Raw genomic sequence first — 20,948 nt, forward strand, 5'->3', positions numbered from 1 at the left:
GTTGACTTACAATTTTTTTCATACCTATTCATACCTATGACTTTTCATACCAACTTAACCAAAAGTTTCTGTGAAGGGGTTGGCGTTTTCTAGGGGGGTGGGGGTCCAAGGACACTTTTTACTTGGTTTAGTATATAAATTTAGAAACTCTGCAAATGCTGGGTGATGCCTGTAGATCCGCGCATGCACCTCCGATGTTTCAGGGGTCCGTGTTTGCTCGATCTCTTCCTATTTTGTATTGCCGTACGGATTGTGGGTTTGATTACTGATCATTATCTCAATATCCTTCATGTAGCTCATGCACGGATCTAGAGGAGGTTGGGGGCGGACCCCCTTGGAATTTGCAGAGTTATTAAATTTATATACTTAACCAAGTAAAAGTGACCTTGGACCCCCCCCCCCCTGCCCCCCCCCCCACAAGCTAAGAAAACGCAGATCCCCCCTAAAGAACTTGGATATGGTTAAGTTGGTATGAAAAGTCAAAAGTATAAAAAAGATTTGGAAGTCAACGACTACCCCCCCCCCCCCCTTCACACACACACAATAGGATTTTCACGTTTTGGCGAAGGAATTTTTTTTTCTGGCATGTCAACAAATAACTGGGTAGGATTTTTTTTCACTAGGGTGGACCCCCCCCCCTCTCCGGAAAAAAATTCCTGGATCCGCGTCTGTAGTTGTAGACGAAGCAAAATTAATAAAGATATTGATTTTTTCCTCCTGCATGAGTCACATTAGTTAAAGTGTGAAATTGGATATGTTAAGGTGCAAATTATTATCCAGATTTTTAAAAAAAAATTTTAAAAATGTGTTCGAATTTGAAATAAATTCTCTTAATATTCCATTTCTTCCTATATGGTCAACTAATATAAATTACCGGGAAGGTAACCCCTTACAGCTAAAAGATCCTTAGAATAAAAAATACAATGTCGGAAATGAAAAAAGAAAATTGTCGAAAATAAAATTTTTGAAATGTCGGAAATGCAGCGAGTAAAGATATTTTTGCGTAGTTTTATTTTTAAAAATCCTTTTCAGCAATAAAATGCTTTAATTTAATATCAAAGTATCATGCCTTTTTTTCCTATTGTACTTGATGGACATATAAGGATGGAGAATTTGGTCCTATTAGGGTTAGAAATCTACAAATCTGCAAGACAATCTACAAATTTTCAATTAATATGTTACAATGCGGTACTTAATTCATTTCTATTGTCCCAAGAAAACAATGTATATAGTCAGCAGTTTTTTTTTTCTTCTAATTTTTAATTTTCTGAGCAAGCAAATTTATTTTTTTTTCCGGATACAAAGTACAAATGTTTTAAGATAAAAAAAATCTACCCCCAATCGCCGGTCCTTCCTCTCACTTACTTCGTGACTGAACCGGTTTATATCAATATGTTCTTCGTCTTCTTGATAAGTGAAAAGAAGCTTAAATGTGTCCAGCTTCTATCAGCCCCCCCCCCCCCGTATTTTTTTTTTACTCGATGATACCGCACCTTATTTGAGTACACAGCAACAGAGACTTCCAAAACATTTTATTTTTATTTGGGAGGGGGGGTGTTTATGTCTCTGACTACAACAAAAAGTGGGGGATATCCGAAATTTCAATGATCATTTACATATTTTGTCTGGAAAAAAAGTGACACCCCCTTTCAATTCTTCTTGCCTGCATCGGGTTCGGGTAACAGAAATTTCTAACCGGAAGTAGCAAGGGAAGCTTCGAGATTCTGGATTTGTTTGTCAAGTTTGGCTGTAATTCTTGAGAAACGACACCTTTTTAGGAAGAATAATGGTTAGATTATTGTCTGTTTATCGTTTAAGCTTACGCTCTATTTTACTTTTGAAACAGCAAGTACATTAAATTTCAATTCGCTTGAAATAAAATGACGCATGGTTACCATGTGCTTTTCATTAAAAAAAAACATGATTTCACATGCTCCCTGAATATTGTTTATGGCCGGAGTAAAACCTGGCACATTTCTTCAGCAGAGAGTTTTTCAAACTTTTTGTTGCATATTTTCAGTTATTTGAATTTGATATAGATGTTTTCATTATATAGTTAACTTGATATGTAAACAAAGACTCGATGAAGATCCTAAATTCCTTGTGGTGACTGGTCCTAAACACTTTTAATTCGTATTTTTTTTAATTTTCCTCGATGATTTTATAAAAAAAATATCTCACTGTATTCAGAAGAGTTTAAAGTTTAATATTTCTACTGCACCAAGGTGCGACTTTTTGCACATGTTGAAAAAAAATAACACATTTGAGAAAAAGTCTGATAAAAAAGATTAATCAAGCTATTCTGGATAGCTTAATAAAACTTTGTGCAGCTAAATAAAGCTATTTAGCATCATAAGCTTAATCAAGAGATTGTGCCATACCTTAAAATATAATACATGATACAGTGTAATTGAAATGAAATACATGTATACACTCAGGTAATCTTAAATCCTTATAAAGGTCTTCTTTGTGACTAAATTGTTCTAAACATATTGGTATTACATTTATAAATCAAAGTTTATCAGATTGTGAAATGTTGTACTACAGTGTGTATTTTAGTTCCATCTGCTCCAAGCAATGAAAATGACAGAGATGGTATCAAAGTTGCAGTAAAATAAGCAAACAGATTCTTACTGTGTTTAAACTTTTATTTGAAGGTGTCCTTGAATCCAGTACAGATCTTCAATGCAGGGGCAGAAGAGGAAAAGGCAGAAACTGCCAGACTGGTAAATGACATAAATGTTATAGAATAATATAAATTAAAGAAGTTTAACATGACCCAGAATCAAAACAGTATTCTCCAGAAAATAAATGAGGTTATCTCATTTCCCAGTTTATATTTTTAGGCTTTTTTATTTGATTTCAATGTATAAGTTTGAAAATTAAATATTTTTTTTCCCTTCATTTTGTTTGAAATTTACAGTTTATCAAAGAATTGGCTAAAAGACTTTCATTTTAATACAAGTGTAAATGTCAAAAATAGAGTAACATTTACTGTAATGTGAAATTTAATCAGAAAACTTTGCTTGCTATATATTGTATATATTATGTCTTCAGTCCTCCTTCGTGGGAGCGATTGCTATTGGAGATCTTGTAAAGAGCACACTGGGACCAAAGGGAATGGTAAACAATCTTTTCATTCTTTTATTTTTCTGGACAAGTATGACTGTCACAGCTATTTCTTCAAAGGAGAATTCAAATTTAATTTGAGATGTTTTCATTTCTTGAACACCTCCTTCGATCCAAACCCTCCGCAAAATCAGGAGAAGTTAAAAGTTTATTTTGCAAATTTAATGGCTGGTATTTTCTTTCTGTAATAAAGAAGATTAAAAAAACTGTGTAAAATTTTGGTATGAATTTTCCTAACTTCTGCCTTTCCTACTATAATGAAAAGCATTATAATAGATTTCTTATAAAACATGTCAGAGTCAAAATATATCCCAAAAAGATATAAGATGGCCAACTTAATAATTTAACAGGACAAAATATTACAAAGTTCTGGTGGAATACAAGTTACAAATGATGGTGCCACAATTCTAAAATCTATAGGCATTGACAACCCAGCAGCCAAGATCTTAGTGGGTAAGCTACCATTATTTTTCACTGTTACAAGGCATTTATTTTAATTTGCTCTCACTCTTTAAAAAATGAACATTTGCTGCATTGTTTAAAAGTTACTTCTTCTCTATTATTGAGAACATTTGAAGGAACACAAGTGTAGGGAAAGTAGAAGAAATTTAAGGAAAAGTAAACATACTAATAATTTTGGAATTTTCTTTTTTCAGACATTTCCAAAGTTCAGGATGATGAGGTGGGAGATGGAACCACATCTGTTGTGGTCCTGGCCAGTGAATTATTGAGGGTATGACCTCCTACAGTACCCGCATCGTTATTCTTTACAGGATACACGATACGATAGGAAACACGCACGATACGATAGGATACACGCACGATAGGGCAGGATACACGCACGATAAACGCAAAACACGATACACGCAAAACACGATAGACCTGATAAACGATCTTCACGATAGGATAAACGCAAAACCTGAAAGGATTGTTTCAAAATGCGGAACGTTTTCTGACAAGACGAAAAGATTATTTTGTTTAGTTACTGCAATATATTAATTTAAATACTGGTAAAGCTTCAAATCTGAATTATAAAGTACATTTAATTATTATAATTTAAAAAAATTGAAATGACTGGCAATTCTACAGAAGTTTTTTTTATTTATATATAATTATTTGACAATGATTAAATGGATTTTTAGGTCACCTGAGTAACTCAGGTGACCTATTGCTATCCGTTTTCGTCCGTCATCGTGCGTCGTGCGTCGTGTGTCGTGCGTCGTGTGTCGTGTGTTAACATTTGAACATTTTCAGCTTCTTCTCTGAAACCACTGAACCAATTTCAACCAAATTTGGTATACAGTATCTATGGATGGAGGGGAACAAAAATTGTGAATTTCATGGTCCCCGCCCCCCTGGGGCCTGAGGGGTGGGGCCAAAACCACTAAAAATATTGCAATCTTTAAAAATCTTCTTCTTTACTCCTGGACATCAAGCAGGCAAACTGTTGGCATGAATGTAATGAGCATTGAGTCCTCTACCAAAATTGTGAAATTCATGGCCCCAGGGTCAGGGGTTCTAGTGCTAGGGCGGGGCTCAATAGATTATATAGTGAAAATGCATTATTTCTTTGAAAATCTTCTTCTCTGCTCCTGGGTATTAAATAAACTAACTAAGCACATAGTTATGATGAGCAAGAGTGCCTCTTCCAAATTTGTGAATTTTATGGCCCCAGGGTTAGGGGTTCTGGTGTTAGGGCGGGGCTCTATAGATTATATAGTGAAAATGCATTATTTCTTTGAAAATCTTCTTCTCTGCTTCTGGGTATTAAATAAACTAACTAAGCGCATAGTTAAGGTGAGCAAGAGTATCTCTTCCAGATTTGTGAATTTTATGGCCCCAGGGTCAGGGGTTCTGGTGTTAGGGTGGGGCTCTATAGATTATATAGTGAAAATGCATTATTTCTTTGAAAATCTTCTTCTCTGCTCCTGGATATTAAATAAACTAACTAAGCAAATAGTTATGATGAGCAAGAGTATCTCTTCCAGATTTGTGAATTTTATGGCCCCAGGGTCAGGGTTTCTGGTGTAGGGCGGGGCTCTATAGATTATATAGTAAAAATGCATTATTTCTTTGAAAATCTTCTTCTCTGCTCCTGGGTATTAAATAAACCAACTAAGCACATAGTTATGATGAGCAAGAGTGCCTCTTCCAGATTTGTGAATTTTATGGCCCCAGGGTCAGGGTTTCTGGTGTTAGGGCGGGGCTCTATTGATTATATAGTAAAAATGCATTTATTCTTTGAAAATCTTCTTCTCTGCTTCTGGGTATTAAATAAACTAACTAAGCACATAGTTATGATGAGCAACAGTGCCTCTTCCAAAATTGTGAATTTTATTGCCCCAGGGTTAGGTGTTCTGGTGTTACGGCGGGGCTCTATTGATTATATAGTAAAAATACATTAATTCTTTGAAAATATTTTCCTTTGCTTCTGGGTTTTGTGCCAATGATCCAAGTATACATACATTTATGATGAAGAATGGTGTATCTAGCAAAGTGGTTTTTTTATGCCCCCAGAGTCAGAGGGGGGGGGTTACATAGTCTGAAAATAAATTAATGCTTTGAAATCTGCTCTTTGGTATTAATCAACCATTTTATGACAACATTTTCAAAATTTTGAAATACTGGTATGTGGCCCATGGATCAGTGGTTCCTTTAGGGTGAGGTACACAACTGGGTATAAAATGGAAGTGCATTTTCTTTTTGTTACTCTGATCTACCTCTGGGTATTAAGTAAATAGAGTAAGCTAAGTTAATAATAATGATAAGCAATGGTGCCTCTTTCAAAATTGTAGATTGTGAATTGAATTTCATGGCCTCTGGTTTAAAACACAAACCAAATTTAATTGTTTGAAAGTTGTTACACAATACTCAGGTGACCTATAAGGCCCGTGGGCCTCTTGTTATGAAATAGAGACTGTAATTTTTTTTTATTTCTACCCAAGGGTGTGGATTTACGATTTTTTGTGTAAATGTTGAAATTCTCATCTTAAGGTTGATCTATGATTCCTTTAATTATGGACATTTTAATACATGTAATTTTTGCACCAAAATCCCTTAAATAATTATGTGCCGTTTCTCACGTGTACTGTTAGAAATTATGAAACTCTATAAATAGATTTATTATCTATGAAAAAATATACATTTGTACCTAATAAATTTATCTACAAGTACTAAATTATTTCACGGAAGAAATTTACGCAATAAATGAAATATTTGTATTTATATGTCTTAAGCTTAAAATCTCCGGTGTATCCAAAAATCGCAATTAAGTATATTAAAACCTTAGGGAAAAATACATGAGGAAGACCGGTCTAAAGAAAGGTCCGAAGAAATTGGATTTAAAGAACTACCGGGTATATAGATCAAGAAAATTAATTTCCAGAGTAAAATTCTAAATATTTGTGAATATAATGGCGCTCTGCATTAATACATGTAAACTGTGTCAACAGAATATGAATCTGCTACAATTGCACATGTACATGTACGTTTACGCTAAGCTCTCACTTATGTACATGTAAACATTTATATATCAGTTACTTAAAACCTCGTATTAATTAACGAACATTGAATGATGAAATACTTTTTTTATATACTATACAAAACACAAAAATTTATAAACAAATATTAAAAGGGTGAAATGCGACTTTTCAGACTAAATAATTATAAATCATTGCTATTAAACTTTGTGTGTACTGTTTCTAATGCAAATGAATTAAACCCTGAAAATTATTTTAGACTTACCCGGTGATCTCATACACGGCATATTCGAAAGGCTGGATGTTGAAAGTCGGTAATCAATTTAAAATTAGATAAATATTATCTAACCAAATAGCTAAAAAATAATATTGACTTCTTAAATAAAGTTATATACGTATGGAATAAATCGATTAATACTATAAATTGATTCGGTGCAATACATTTACTCGTCTTGCATGGTCACGGCGGAATCAGACTTCTTTTTTTATTATTACAGTGAAATACCGTAGAAAAAAATTAATGCGAACAATTTTTCATAGTTTAGAATGTTAGAATTATTTCAATCTTTTCTACGACCAAAGAAATTGTTTCCTAGAATTAATTCTGTCTGTAACCCAATGAATACCCGATGATCAGAAAGAAAACCAGATTATCCGAAAGTTCATGTGCCATAAGTGCATCTTCATTAAAAAGTGCATTTAAAGACTCTTTTACATAAACATTATGGAAACATCGTACAAATAAAATAAATCAACGGATTGAGTTAAGGGACCTTGTTTCATTATATTTATTTATATGATTTTTTTTAAATGATTTTTTTTAAATCCATAAATTGTACAATTAATTAATTAATTTAGAAAAACAAATAGTTTATGAGTGTACATGTAGTGCACACAAGGTGCGAACAGAATCCCGAAAATAAATACTGTTTCACACAAGGTGAGAGAGCAGTTCAGGTATGTTGAAGGTGAACACACACGGGCCGAACTGACATTTATTGGGATAGGGGAGAAGGGGGAGGGGTGTTGACCGCACGGGAAGGCGATGTTCTGATTAGAGAGGTACAAATACTCAGTTTTCTGGCAAAGAAAGCTCTTCAATTTGACAATCAGGTGCATTATATTTTAAGTTTTTTTCCATGCCGAAAAGGTAAGACGTCATTTTTTTCCTGTTTATTATTTTTAAAATTAATAAAATTTTAATAAAATTATGAAAAACTTGTTTTATAGTAACTGCCATGGTTTGATAAATCGGGTAGAGCATTTTAATGCATTATATTTTATAATTTTGATTTTTTTTTCTAATTAAGACATTTTAAGGAATTTTACTAATTAGATAGTTATAAAATTAATTTAAAACATTGAGCCTATACGGACAAAACTCAGTGTTAAAGTCATCGGGATCAATGTCTTAAATGCTTCGTAAATTATTTTTTTAAATCAAGATTTTAATTAATTGTGCATACATGCAGATTAGAGGCAAAACACATTCCTAATAGTACCAGACAATTGATTGGAAGAAAATGAATTTTACATTTTAAAAAGATACATATCAATCCCCTGCTAATTATTAAATTATAATATTTCAGGGGGGGGAGTGGGGGGGACTTACCGAAAATCATCCTCTAGTGACTGTGACTGATTTATGAAAATCTTATTAATATTAAATTTTGACCTAAAACAATTCGATGAATTAAAAAAAGTGAATCGATTATTTAATTTTCAAAAATTAATTTTGATTCTCTGCTTAACTATAATATGATTATTTTCTTAATTTAATTTATTATTAATTATTCCATTTATTAATTATTTTATTTATATATTTATTCTTTTCCTTCCACACCTTAATATTTCTTTTAATGATGAAAAACTAAGGGATAAAACTTTCTTTTCTATTTCTTGGTTAAAATAATCTTATTTTAGTTAACAAAACGAAAAAGAAACTCGGAATACCGAAGTAGTAAAGATAAAATGCGAGGGTTTCCGAATATACACAATAAACGCAAAGCACGATACAGGATAGAGCCTGATAAACGATCTACACGATAAACGCAAAACACGATAAACGGAAACACGTTAGAAAACGCAAAACACGATAAACGGAAAACACGATACGATAGGATACACGCACGATACGATAGAATACACGCACGATACGATAGAATACACGCACGATAGGACACGATAGATTTGTAAAGAATAACGCGGGTACTGTATTTTGTTCATTTGAATGTTTGAATTAACATGATTAATATTCCCAATGCTCAGAGTATGAGGAATCTTTTTATATTTCATGGTAAAATTTTAAGTGATTGTTCTGATGACTTAAATTCATTTGAAGTCCTGAAGATATTTATAATTTTTTTTTTTAAAGTTTTATTCAAGATAATCAGAATTTTTGCCTTCTAATGTCAGCTGATCTCTAAATCCTGCATTCCTTAAGATGAAGTTAATTTTTCATAAAATTTATTATTTCAAAGATTTAGAAAAAAGGACAAAAGGAATTTGCCTCGTTTCACAATGTTCTCCAAGTAAAATTTTAAAAATTGTGACAACATTTGTTGGAATTGCGCCCCTTGGCATTGCTTTGTCTGATCTTTTCCTTACTGTTGTAGGAGTCTGAGTCATTAATTTCTCAGAAGATCCACCCTCAGACCATTGTATCAGGGTGGAGGAAGGCCACTGACGAGGCCAGGAAGGCTCTACAGAACTTTGCCAGAGATAATGGGTAACTTTTTACATCATTATTGAACTTCATCTTCATGGAACTGTTAATGACAGGAGACAAAAACATCCCCGATCCCTGACTGTATTCTCATAAATGTATCCTGTTTTGTATATTATACAAATTAGACATGTTAGATTGAACCAAAATATGTTTGTTTTTATACGCCACTTTGAAGAGAGGAGGGCATGTTCCGTTGCTGCTGTCTGTCTGCCGCCCGGTTCACTATCAGTTTCCGTTCATTTTCTTCACAGAGGTTGCACATATTGAAATGAAATTTGGTACACAGATTTATTGTAATAATATCTAAGTCACGTGTTTTTTGGGGGAACAATTAGGCCATTTTGGACAGAGTTATGCCCTTAAGACTTAGAAAAAATTCCAATCATTTAGGGGGAGGGGGACGTAAGTGTTTTACAAACATCTCCTGTTTAGCATTATATTGTTGATTTTCTCTTTTCAGTAATAATGAGAAGAAATTCCGGGAGGATTTGATGAACATCGCCCGTACCACCCTCAGCTCCAAAATCCTCACCCAGTACAAAGATCACTTCTCTAAACTGGCTGTAGATGCAGTTCTAAGGTTAAAGGTATGTCAAGAAATATGGTATTGCTCTGTGAAGTAAATTGTTTGTTGATACCATATTGTTAATTTATGTGGCATCTTTTATTTTTTCTGTAAATGGTGAGAGTTAATGTTCTTGCAATAGGTGGACATAAAAATCTTAATTAGGGCCCCGCAAGGATTTGCGGGTGCCCTATAGTAATCACTCTGTTTGTCCGTCTGTCTGTCCGTCTGTCACTCTTCCGTCCGCAAATTTTCTGTTTTTTTTTCAAATAATTTTTTTTATGGTTGCCCAATCAAGTTCAAATTTGGTATGGTAGTTCAGTAGGTAGAAATACATATTTTGATGATAAGTTTGGTTCTCTATGCCCCCTGGTTTGGAACTGGGATGGTGGGGTAGATTCCTTAACTTTATATTAGAATGCATTGCCAAAGAGAGATAACTGCTGAAGATGTTCCCATTTTAAACTGAATGCTGCTATGAGTCCCTTCAAGAAAGAAATTCAGAGCATTATCTTTATCTGTCTTATTGAAATGAATTACCAACTCTGTCTGCAAATGAAGTTTGTTTTGAAGTTAATTCAATTTGGAATGCGATGAACACTCTGAAATGTGGATTTAAATATAAATTTTTATAATTTATTTTTGTTTAATAGTTATGATTTCATTGAATTCTAAAAACAAGAAATAGATTAAAGAAGAGTTTTTGATTTACTTTTTTTTCACTTTATGTTAATTAAGGTCTTCCGTTTCCAACGGAAGACCTTCTACTGATTCTGAAGATTAAGATTATTCTTATTATTCTTTTTTTTATTTTCTTCCTAGACGCCAACTTTGAGGCCTCATATCTCACTCGTTTCTCAATGGATTTTGCTCAAATTTTCAGACATTATAGACAGTAATAAACTCTTTCAGAATACTGTCAAAAATTTCAAAATTTCACTTCCGGTTTTGAGTTATTCCCCTTTAAACGAAAAATTATAGGCTTTCATTTCCAGACAAAGGCTCAGATACCACTGGAGCTGGAGCAGAAATTTTACGTGTTTTAGATAACAGAAGGATTGAAGTTGTGCACATCGGTTTTTGTTTTTCGATTTCTGTATTCAAAATGGCGCTATATAGGGGTCAAAAAATAGAACGCCTAAAAGAGCGAAAATTTACACATATTTTCCTTTTTATTTTGAAAACTAAAAATATTTTGTTAAGACATGTTGAACAAAAGTTGTGCATAATTGCAAGGGCTTTCATATAATACTATTCAAAAGGGGCTGGCCCCTATGATTAGGGATTTAGGGAGCTTGAAAGTTTTTGCTTTATAACTCAAAAACGGTAAATATTTCGATCTGGATTATACGAACAAAATTTTTCTTTGACACCTTTTTGATCTGATGAGAATGTTTATTTGTTCGAATATACCGGGGATTTTGCGTAACACGAAGTAGAAAGCAGGCCAGGTAAACAGGTGGCGTTTTTCAATCGGAAAGAAAATCAGACCTCTTCATGTGTATAATTTACACAAACTTCCTATCAATAATATACCCTATGGTATTTAATGTTAAATTTCTACTAAAATGTCTTTATACATGCTTTACGGTTCATTATTAAATTATTTATATAACAATTAGTTTTTCTTTTTTATGTATTATTAATTAGTGTTATAGTGAACACGTCTTCATCGGAATATATTAAATCTATCTTTCTACGTTAAATATAATTATAAGTAATTTTAAGCTTTATTAATCGAATAATTCACGATCATTTTGTTGATCTCCACGTTCGCCAGCCAAGATGTTTGTAACAGTTGCGTAATCAAACGCGCCAATCCCACGCTACCAATCGGAGTCACTTGTGTATACCAGCCACCTGTTGTCGTAAACAAAGCAAGTGTCTGTGATCGTGTTTAAAATCCATTGTGTACAAAGACCTATCAATTAATAGAAAATTGTGTTTTTAATTAATCGAATCAATAAGAATACGTCACTGATCTTACATTAAATCGCAATTCCTAACACTGGTGCATAAAATCATTTTGAATTTTGATAACTTTCTTTGGCCTGTTCAGGCAAAATTATTTCTCTATTCCGTACGTGTTAATGTATTTTATCAAAATTGTAATTGAAAAGGGGCTTCGGCAAATAATTATAATTAGTGATGGAAGTCTTGAGATAGATAATGTTCTATATGTACGTTTTATTTTTACCATCACTCTTTTGTTTCAACATTATTTATTTAACGTGCGTGGTCAGAGAGAGCCGCAGGCATGTCGAATGTTAAAAACATCGTGTACTCCAACAGTGGAAATTGTCTTTGAAATCATGTCGCCTTTTTCATATAACTGAATGACGGGTATTTTTTTTTTTTTTTGGTTTTTTAGGTTTATAAATCCATAAAATTTAAAGGCGTAAAAATTTAACATAATTTATAAAACGGCTGGTATAATTTTTTAACATGGTATGTGTAAAAGTAATGCTTATTGCTACTTACCTCACTCCATGGAGGCTATATAATTAGTATACTGTTAGTATTTTGAACACCAATCACAATCATCAATTGGGATCATACAGGTAAATCTCAATTAACTTGTATATAAATTATACAAACATTGTCAATTAATTTATAAGTTAGACCTACATGGTTACTCTTTTTTAGTATTTTTTGGAGACGTATAACTTCTGATAATGACTTAATAATTACAGCTCTTCCAATTAAATGTATACCCGTGTTTTCAATCTTGGACAATTTCTTCTGCTTGATGTGCTTTGAATAAAACTTCGACCTCTTAATACGCTGTACTTAATTAAATACTTTCACTTCAATTATGTTAGTTTGAGTTGTCTCTCTTTGTTTTCGGTAAATATACCAGACATGCACGTGTGCCTAGCTATGTTTATAAAAAAAACCCATGAATAAATGAAGGGCACATTGCTCATGTATATATAGGTTATTTTAAAAAAATTATACCATGCGCGGATCTAGAGGGGGGTCGGGGGGTGTAAAATGGGTATGAAAAGTTAAAGATTTGAGGCAAAGGAAGAAAAGAAGTCACCACAACCCCCCCCCCCTTTACGAAATAGGTTTTTGACGTTAGGGGGAGTGTTACTTTACGTTTTTTTTTTGCTTGTCAAGAAATTTCAGGGATATGATGTTTTTTACTAAGTCGGACCCCCCTGGAAAAAAAATTCTGGATCTGCGCCTGTATACAATTCATTATGTAATTTGTTTGCATTGTTTATATTGTTATATCAAATTAACATGTGTTTAATAACTCTCTCACTCTCTCTTTCTTTCTCTCTCTTACAAGTTACATAGGGTTTTTGGACACATTATTTGTACACGTAAATGCATTCAATGTGATCTGGAATTTTACGTCTGATGTTTTGAATTTTTACGGACATATTCAATTCGTAAAAGATCAACGTATAAAAATTTAAATCACCTTTTTTGACCCAAATTCGTAAAAATATGCAGCAGTAAAAATTACCCGTTATATGGTATTTTATTTCACTCTATCTCATAGTTTGTTTTAATCAATCGTATTTGCTTGTGCATTTATTAATTTCAAGTTTTATGCCTGATGAAATCAGGTGCTTTGATCCTTTTCATGCCAGCACCTACTCCGACACAAGACCTTGATTTATCCAGTCTCATCCATAGGATCGGTCTCCACGCATCATTTCACAAGTCTCCAAATTTCAAATAAAACATTCTCATTGAAACTTTGATGCTTCCACATGAAAATGGCCGGGCATATATTGTTTGTCATGTACGCCTTCCATTTTCCGTCTGTCCCTCTTCCCCGCTTTGCGTTTACCTCAGTTCAAAGCTCAATTTCAAAGAAACTATTCATTTTTTTTATATTAAACGTCCTATGCTGATAAACATTGATGAGAGCTATTTTCCTGCATCAACATATTTTAACTTTTACCTTTCCTTTGAACTTAATCTCACCTTTTATGAATTCTGTCTAAAGAGACCATTCAAGATAGTATCATCAAACTTCATGTGCCGATATGTACTGATATGTGCTGATACATACTATAGGCTAGCTACATGTACACGTTTGTAACTGCATCAACATTTTGTTTTACCTTTCTTTTGACCTTAACCTAACTTTTCTCAGGTTAGTGTTTAACTCAAAAACATACCATTCAAGACTATAAGTATTCTTTTACTTCTTATGGTGATACATGCATTTTTTTTACTTTGACCTCTCCTTTCACCTTGATCTTACCTTACCTAATTCATTGAGTATTAAGCTCAGTTTTGAAGAAAGCATTCATATTTTTACTCAACTTCATATGCTGATACACTGTACACACTTATTAGAGCTATCCAAACCTTAGTGTATAACAGATGTTCTAACTACTGTGCCAAACGGGCGACCTTCAGTTTTGAAGAATCCATTCAAGACATTTTTATACAACTTTAGTATCCTGATACAGTTTGATCTTGAACTTTCCTGTGACCTTGACCTCACTTGTCTTTAATTTGAAATTTGCATAGTATTAAAGAAACCATTTGAGATATTTTATTGTAAGCTTATGCCTAAATGCATTATCTGAACAGAATTTCCATTTTTAAGATTTCAATTTTTAAGAAACTATTCAAGATATTCTCAAAAAACGTCATACACTCATATTTCTGAATAAATCATCATGTAAATCATAGTTTTGAACCTAATAAATTCTTTCGATTCGATATCTGCTCAATAAAAATTTGAGTGAACATATCCAGTCTTTTGGACGAGTCACTGTTACTGACAGAGAAACTTTAAATTCTCAACCGTATTTGTACCAGTGAAACATTGCTCATATAATGCAGGGTGGGACATGACCTTGTCTTAAGTTCTAGGTCACTTAAGATAAGATGTTTTGGTTGGATATGAACTAAAAGAATATCTAAAAAAAAAAACATACGTGAACTTTTCTACTCGGTAACACGCAGAGTATGTATTTTTATAACAGAGTTTGTCTTTGCTTGTTGCAAGGTCATTTAGAAAGTTCAAGGTCATGCACATAATATTCTTTTACAGTCTTTTTCCTGGCGAAACATTGTAAGTTGCTTCCTCATGAAACCTTTGGGTTGTTTACTTAAAATTTTTATAATGGTTTGACCTAGACTCAAGGTTACGTTTTCCTTTCCGTAGCTCCAACGGAAGACCTATTCGTTGCTTTGCAACGAGCTCGGCTCTAGTTCAAGAGTATTATTAATTTTTAAGGAAGTTGTATAAAATCCTCATTCTTTCATTAACACTGAAAAAGTTCTTATTGTAACTTAAGAAGAAAATGATTAGAGAGGTACAATTAATCCCTTGGGATTAATTATCTAGCCTGCTGCAGAAAATTTAGTAGGCTCTTCTTTATCTGTCACTTTAAGATTAATGAAAACCTTTGTCTGCAACTGCTATTTGTTTTAAGTTAAGGTCAAGCCTTCATGATATTTGCATTCATTGAAGGCTGGCATTTTATATAACACAAGCTTCATAATTAATTAAATATACATTCAATGTTAAGTTGTTCTTTACTGCCTAATGTAAATACATGGATATTATTTTCAGGTTTATGAATTTCAGGAATTATCTTGAAATTTTAAGAATACAGTTGCTGTTGCTTATTCTTCGTACATTTTTTAATCATTCCATAAGCTGCACCCTTTTAATTCTACCCCATGGCGGGGTCCTTGCTGACTGGTCAGTTTTCTAGTTAAATATAACTTTTATTATATTCATTTTATTAGTGATGTTCCTCAGAAAATATACTTGGTGTTTGCTTAAATGTGTTACAACTCTGTATATATGAGATAACTTTTGTATAGCTAGGATACCTTATACTGTAGGTCACATTACTTTTGAGACACCTAAATGATAGCTTATGGTTTCAAAAGTGAAGGAAATGTTATTGAAGTTTTGTTTATGTATAATACACTATGCACAAAGTAATTATCCTATTACCGGTAGTAAATATAACGTTAAAATTTAGGAATTAAAATTATGTAAGCGGACTTAAATAATTATGCAAAAAAATATGTACAATTGTTTTACTCAAACTGGGTAAAAAATGTTCAGAGATAAATTGAAAACTAACTAGAATTTTCATCACTTACAGGGCAGTGGTAATTTAGATGCCATTCACCTAATTAAGAAATCTGGAGGAGGTTTACAAGACTCATACTTAGATGAAGGTGAGTTGGGTTGATGTTTTGTTTAACTCAGTTTAAACATTGAAGATAATATTTGTTACTGAGTGCAAGCTTTTGTTATAAAGATTAATATTTAAGGGTTTTGGGGCACTACTGTAACTTTTATGACATATGCAAAATATGTTTAAAACTGAAGACAATGGCATGTATGTTTAATTGCACTCTCATCAATGCATTTTGAATGCTTAAACATCTTTCAAAAATTCCTTTTCAAGCTACCTTCAAGGTTTTGCAAAGCTTTGTTTAACAATATTCTGTGTATTTACTTTAAGGTTTTCTTCTGGATAAGAAGATCGGAGTTAATCAACCTAAAAGAATAGAGAATGCCAAGGTTTTAATAGCTAACACTCCCATGGACACAGATAAAATCAAGGTAATCATTTAACATCATAGCAATGAATGTGTCAAATCTGGACATATTGTAAATTTCTCATGTTTAAATAAGAGTTAATTATAAATTTAGTCAATAGCTTCAGCTTCCACAGAAAAATATAAAATGCTCCATATACATTTTTTCATACTGCATACATGTATATTAAAAATCTGCAGGTGTTTGGAAGCAAAGTGAAAGTAGATGCCGTTTCCAAAGTAGCAGAATTAGAACTGGCTGAAAAGGAAAAGATGAGGGATAAAGTAAACAAGATTGTAAAGCATGGCTGTAATGTGTTCATCAATAGGTAAGTACTGCTTAATTTCAGATTTCCCTGGAACATTTTTATTTTTTAAAGAATAATTATTAAAGATTTTCAAAATTTAAATAAAATATATGAAAATGGGAAAAAATGTTATGCATGCAGAAACGAAATAGAGTATTATACTCCAAGAGCTTGGCATCTAAAACTTGGAGGTTAAGAAAATTAGGATGCTAGTTATTGAAATTTTGATCTCATACATGTATGTTTCTTTCACCTTGCAAGTATACAATATATCTGCCAGTGGCATTCCTTGTATTTGGTGAACAAGTTGTCAAACTTCAAATTTGATTTGAAAAGATTTCTTATTAAACTTTTATCCTTACAGGCAATTAATTTATAACTACCCTGAACAGCTGTTTGCAGATGCTGGAGTGATGGCCATTGAACATGCTGACTTTGAGGGAATCGAGAGACTGGCATTAGTCACTGGTATGTAATGGTTGTACATTTGAGGGACAGGAACAGGGTTTGACATTAAGGCACGTCCGACCGACTGAGTCTAGTAAAAGATGGGTCCGGTCGTGTAAAAATGCCTGTGTACTAGACCGACTGGTCGTGTAAGAAAGATAAAGGAACTTATATATTTAAAAACAAATTTATTGTCAATGAAAAATAAAATCAAAACGTTTCTAACCGCATAGTCGAAAGAAAACTACATACGTAACGGACAGCATGACCGAAGTGCTTATTAACAGCAGTCATTGTAGGCATTCGTAACTACTCAGCCATTTTCCTAAAGAGAAACAATATGCTATTTATCATTTGCGGAAAAGGCTGAGTAGTAACGATTGTCATTGTCCAAAGATATTCACGTTTACGACATCGGTAAACCATGTAAATGGCAATCAAACTATATAATGATAACATTATTTTTACTTTACTTAAATTCTCTGACAATTTAATGGTATTGTACACAAATTGATAAAGTTAGGACTAAACAGGACAAGCTGCATGTATATGACCTAGTTTCGATGTTGACATGTGTGCGGGAAAATTTTGTTATTAAGATACGGATTACTTGGTAAAGATAAACCAAAGCAATTTTAGACAGATTATAAAAAGGGTTAGTCATAAATTATCACTATTTCGTGCTTTTAATTTTTTTTCTTAAGTTTGGTCGGGGCTAGTGGTTAAAGGGTCAGGGCTAGTAAAAATTTGCCATGGTAGCCCGACTGGTCTAGTATTCCAAAAGCTTAATGTCAAACCCTGAGGAATAATTCTGTTGATCATACTGCCTTATTATGTTTCTTACCTGATCAGAAGGCTTATGCGATCTTTTGTGATCAAAGATTGTCTTGTATTTAGTCATGATTAGGGATATTTTCATGTTATCATTTTCACATGCAGACTAAATTTTATTATTATTTTTGTGATACAAATATCCTAAGGCAGTGCAGAACAAGACTTCCAAGGGATTAGGGGAGTGGGGGGGGGTTATAAATTATTTTCCTAGCAAGGAATGTATATGTTAAAAAGACCTGGACATTGTTATATTTTTAAGTTGAAAGTAAATTTTAGGAGTATAGAAAATAAAACGATACTTTAATCATCATAAGAAGAGCAAAGCAAGCATGACTTGCTTGGACATGAGCATTTTTCGATCATGAGCCTTTGAATAGAACACAGTTTTGTATGCAGAAGGAGGCAGTTTTAGAATGTGTATGCAATGTTCAATTACAAAATAATTTTGGGGGAAAGTGAAAAACTGAATAATAATTTGCATCATAAAAGTTCAAATTCAGGAAACATCTGCTTCTATTTCTAGGTGGTGAAATTGCGTCCACATTTGACTCTCCTGACCATGTAAAGCTGGGGAAGTGTAAACTTATAGAGGAAGTTATGATAGGAGAGGACAAGTTGATCAAGTTCTCAGGTGAGATTATTATTAAAAGGTATTACATTGACAAAGTCATCCAGTTGTTAACAAAGAGAATTTTTTAGGAGTCGTAATATATGATACATCAGAAATTCTGTGGAATGAGTAAAATGTACAAAGGGCAATTGTTAAAGATTGCCTAAACTTTGAAGGTTTGAGGGACCTTATTTTTTTTAAATATATCTTTAAAAAAGAGATGACTCATATAACCCAAATTATTGAGGATGTGAATTGTTACATGTATATGCAGGGTAATCACAAAATCCACAAAATATAGAGCCACCTCAAAATTTAATATTTCCTTAGTACAGTATTTTAGAACTTCATGATGATTATTTTTAGTGCACTTTTAAGATTTGATTGATGTTATTTAGGTGTGGAGATGGGAGAGGCCTGCACCATTGTTCTACGAGGCGCCACCAAACAGATCCTTGATGAGGCTGAGAGGTCACTCCACGACGCCCTTTGTGTTCTAACACAGACTGTCAAGGAAACCAAAACAGTATTTGGAGGAGGTTAGCGGGACTTAAATACTCCAATGTCTGTCTAATGTCACATGAAATTGTAAACTTCCCCTTGCTAGAGTCAGAAAACTTTTCCTAAATATTAAAATAAAAATAAAATTTGTGCAAGTGTGTCAATCAAACCCATTCAAAGATTTGAAGTTTCAATAACTTTTACATGAAATAAGATTTTGATATATTGTGAAATGCTATTACAATATATAAGTTGTAATGTTATAATTACAGAAAGTATTAACTTCAAATCTTTGCCTATGCACTTTTAATGAAGGAAAGTGTGTTTTACTATTGATAATACATGTATGTGGTTTTTTTTCTATAAATTTTCTTTGTTTTACAGGCAGTTCAGAAATGTTAATGGCAGATGCTGTCTCTAAATTGGCTGCTAAGACCCCTGGGAAGGAAGCTGTTGCCATGGAATCTTTTGCCAAGGCACTAAGAATGGTACATAAATTTCAATTTTCATGTTGCTTTGTTTTAACCGTAAATTGTTATATCTGTGGAGTTTACAACATGAAATAAAGTCTATGGGAATGATTACCACTTTACTATATATGTTTGCTATTGAAACATTTTTTACTGTGTTTATGATATTTATGTTTGAGATTCTGAAATTTAACTCTATATTTATTGAATTTGTAAGCTCCTCTGTTGATCAAGTTTTAGTCATGTTTATCTAGAAAAAAGATTGTCATGTAATGTTTGACTTCATTGATGACCATTTTGTTATCTTCGTTGTGTAAGCCAACTAAACTTCTATTTTATGTTGTTTATTATGTAACTTTCAGCTTCCTACCACGATAGCAGACAATGCAGGATATGACAGTGCCCAGCTCATCTCAGAACTGAGGGCAATTCACACAGCAGGAAAACACACCATGGGACTAAGTAAGTGAAGATTAAAGTTTAAATAGGGTGTCTTTATTTCAGGGCTATTAGATAATATTTTTTCTGAGAAAGGGGTAGGGGTGTATGTAAATAAATACACAAAGGGAAAAAAGTACAGCAAAAAGAATATACAGTAAAACTCCAATGCATTAAGTCATTTTTGAAAGTGGGAAGTAAAGAAGCAAACTCTCATTGAAATTTAAAAAAAAACATAAATGTTAAAATGCTCTAGGTTCTTATGTTCTCATGACCATAACTTGATACTAGAGATTTCTGATGCTCATTTGTGTGTGTTTTTTTTTGTAGATATGGTAGAGGGTGAGGTGGGGGATATGGAAAAGTTAGGAATCACAGAATCCTTCCAGGTGAAGCGGCAAGTCTTAATGAGCGCCTCCGAGGCTGCGGAAATGATCCTCCGTGTTGACGATATCATCAAATCAGCTCCCAGACCTCGACAACCGGATCACAGGCACCATTGAAATCGTGGACATTAGTGACATTCGATAAATTCACAACTGAACAAATTAATGTCTTGAATGTTTAATCAAGTAAATCAAACGTGTGAACCATGTATGAATTGTAATAAATTTCTAATATTTAATATGATTTATTGATCATTTATTATAATTTCAAACCCTTTTATTTTTTTTGGCACCAGCAATGTTTGAAAGCTTGAGGCCTCTTTAAAACAAAATTAGATTTCTCAGGCTAGCCCATGACATCTCTTTTGAGGTAGCAGTGTTCCAAATTTTATCGTAATTTTAATAAAATTAAAGAATGAGTACATTTAGTGGTGAAATCAATCTGGATAAACAAGTTTTGCCCTCATTTGTGGTATATTTAACGTGTTCTTGAATATTGCTTTTGACAGA

General features: G+C 32.9%; 1 protein-coding gene across 1 annotated transcript; it reads left to right on the top strand.

The window, feature by feature from the left end:
• Positions 1–1,692: 1,692 nt before the first annotated feature.
• LOC134269140 (T-complex protein 1 subunit beta-like) lies at positions 1,693–20,682 on the top strand. The gene is made up of 16 exons (XM_062751360.1): positions 1,693–1,789; positions 2,658–2,726; positions 3,058–3,123; positions 3,480–3,582; positions 3,786–3,862; positions 9,224–9,336; positions 9,797–9,923; positions 16,003–16,078; positions 16,369–16,469; positions 16,646–16,773; positions 17,117–17,220; positions 18,557–18,664; positions 19,042–19,182; positions 19,529–19,632; positions 19,977–20,076; positions 20,383–20,682. The coding sequence occupies exons 1-16, from the start codon at positions 1,787–1,789 to the stop codon at positions 20,553–20,555; spliced, it is 1,593 nt and encodes a 530-aa protein (XP_062607344.1). The 5' UTR covers positions 1,693–1,786; the 3' UTR covers positions 20,556–20,682.
• Positions 20,683–20,948: the final 266 nt, after the last annotated feature.

Source organism: Saccostrea cucullata, unplaced genomic scaffold, assembly GCF_032062105.1.
Source record: "Saccostrea cucullata isolate Sc308-1 unplaced genomic scaffold, CSIRO_AGI_Scuc_v1 ctg2354, whole genome shotgun sequence".
NCBI lineage: Eukaryota > Metazoa > Mollusca > Bivalvia > Ostreida > Ostreidae > Saccostrea > Saccostrea cuccullata.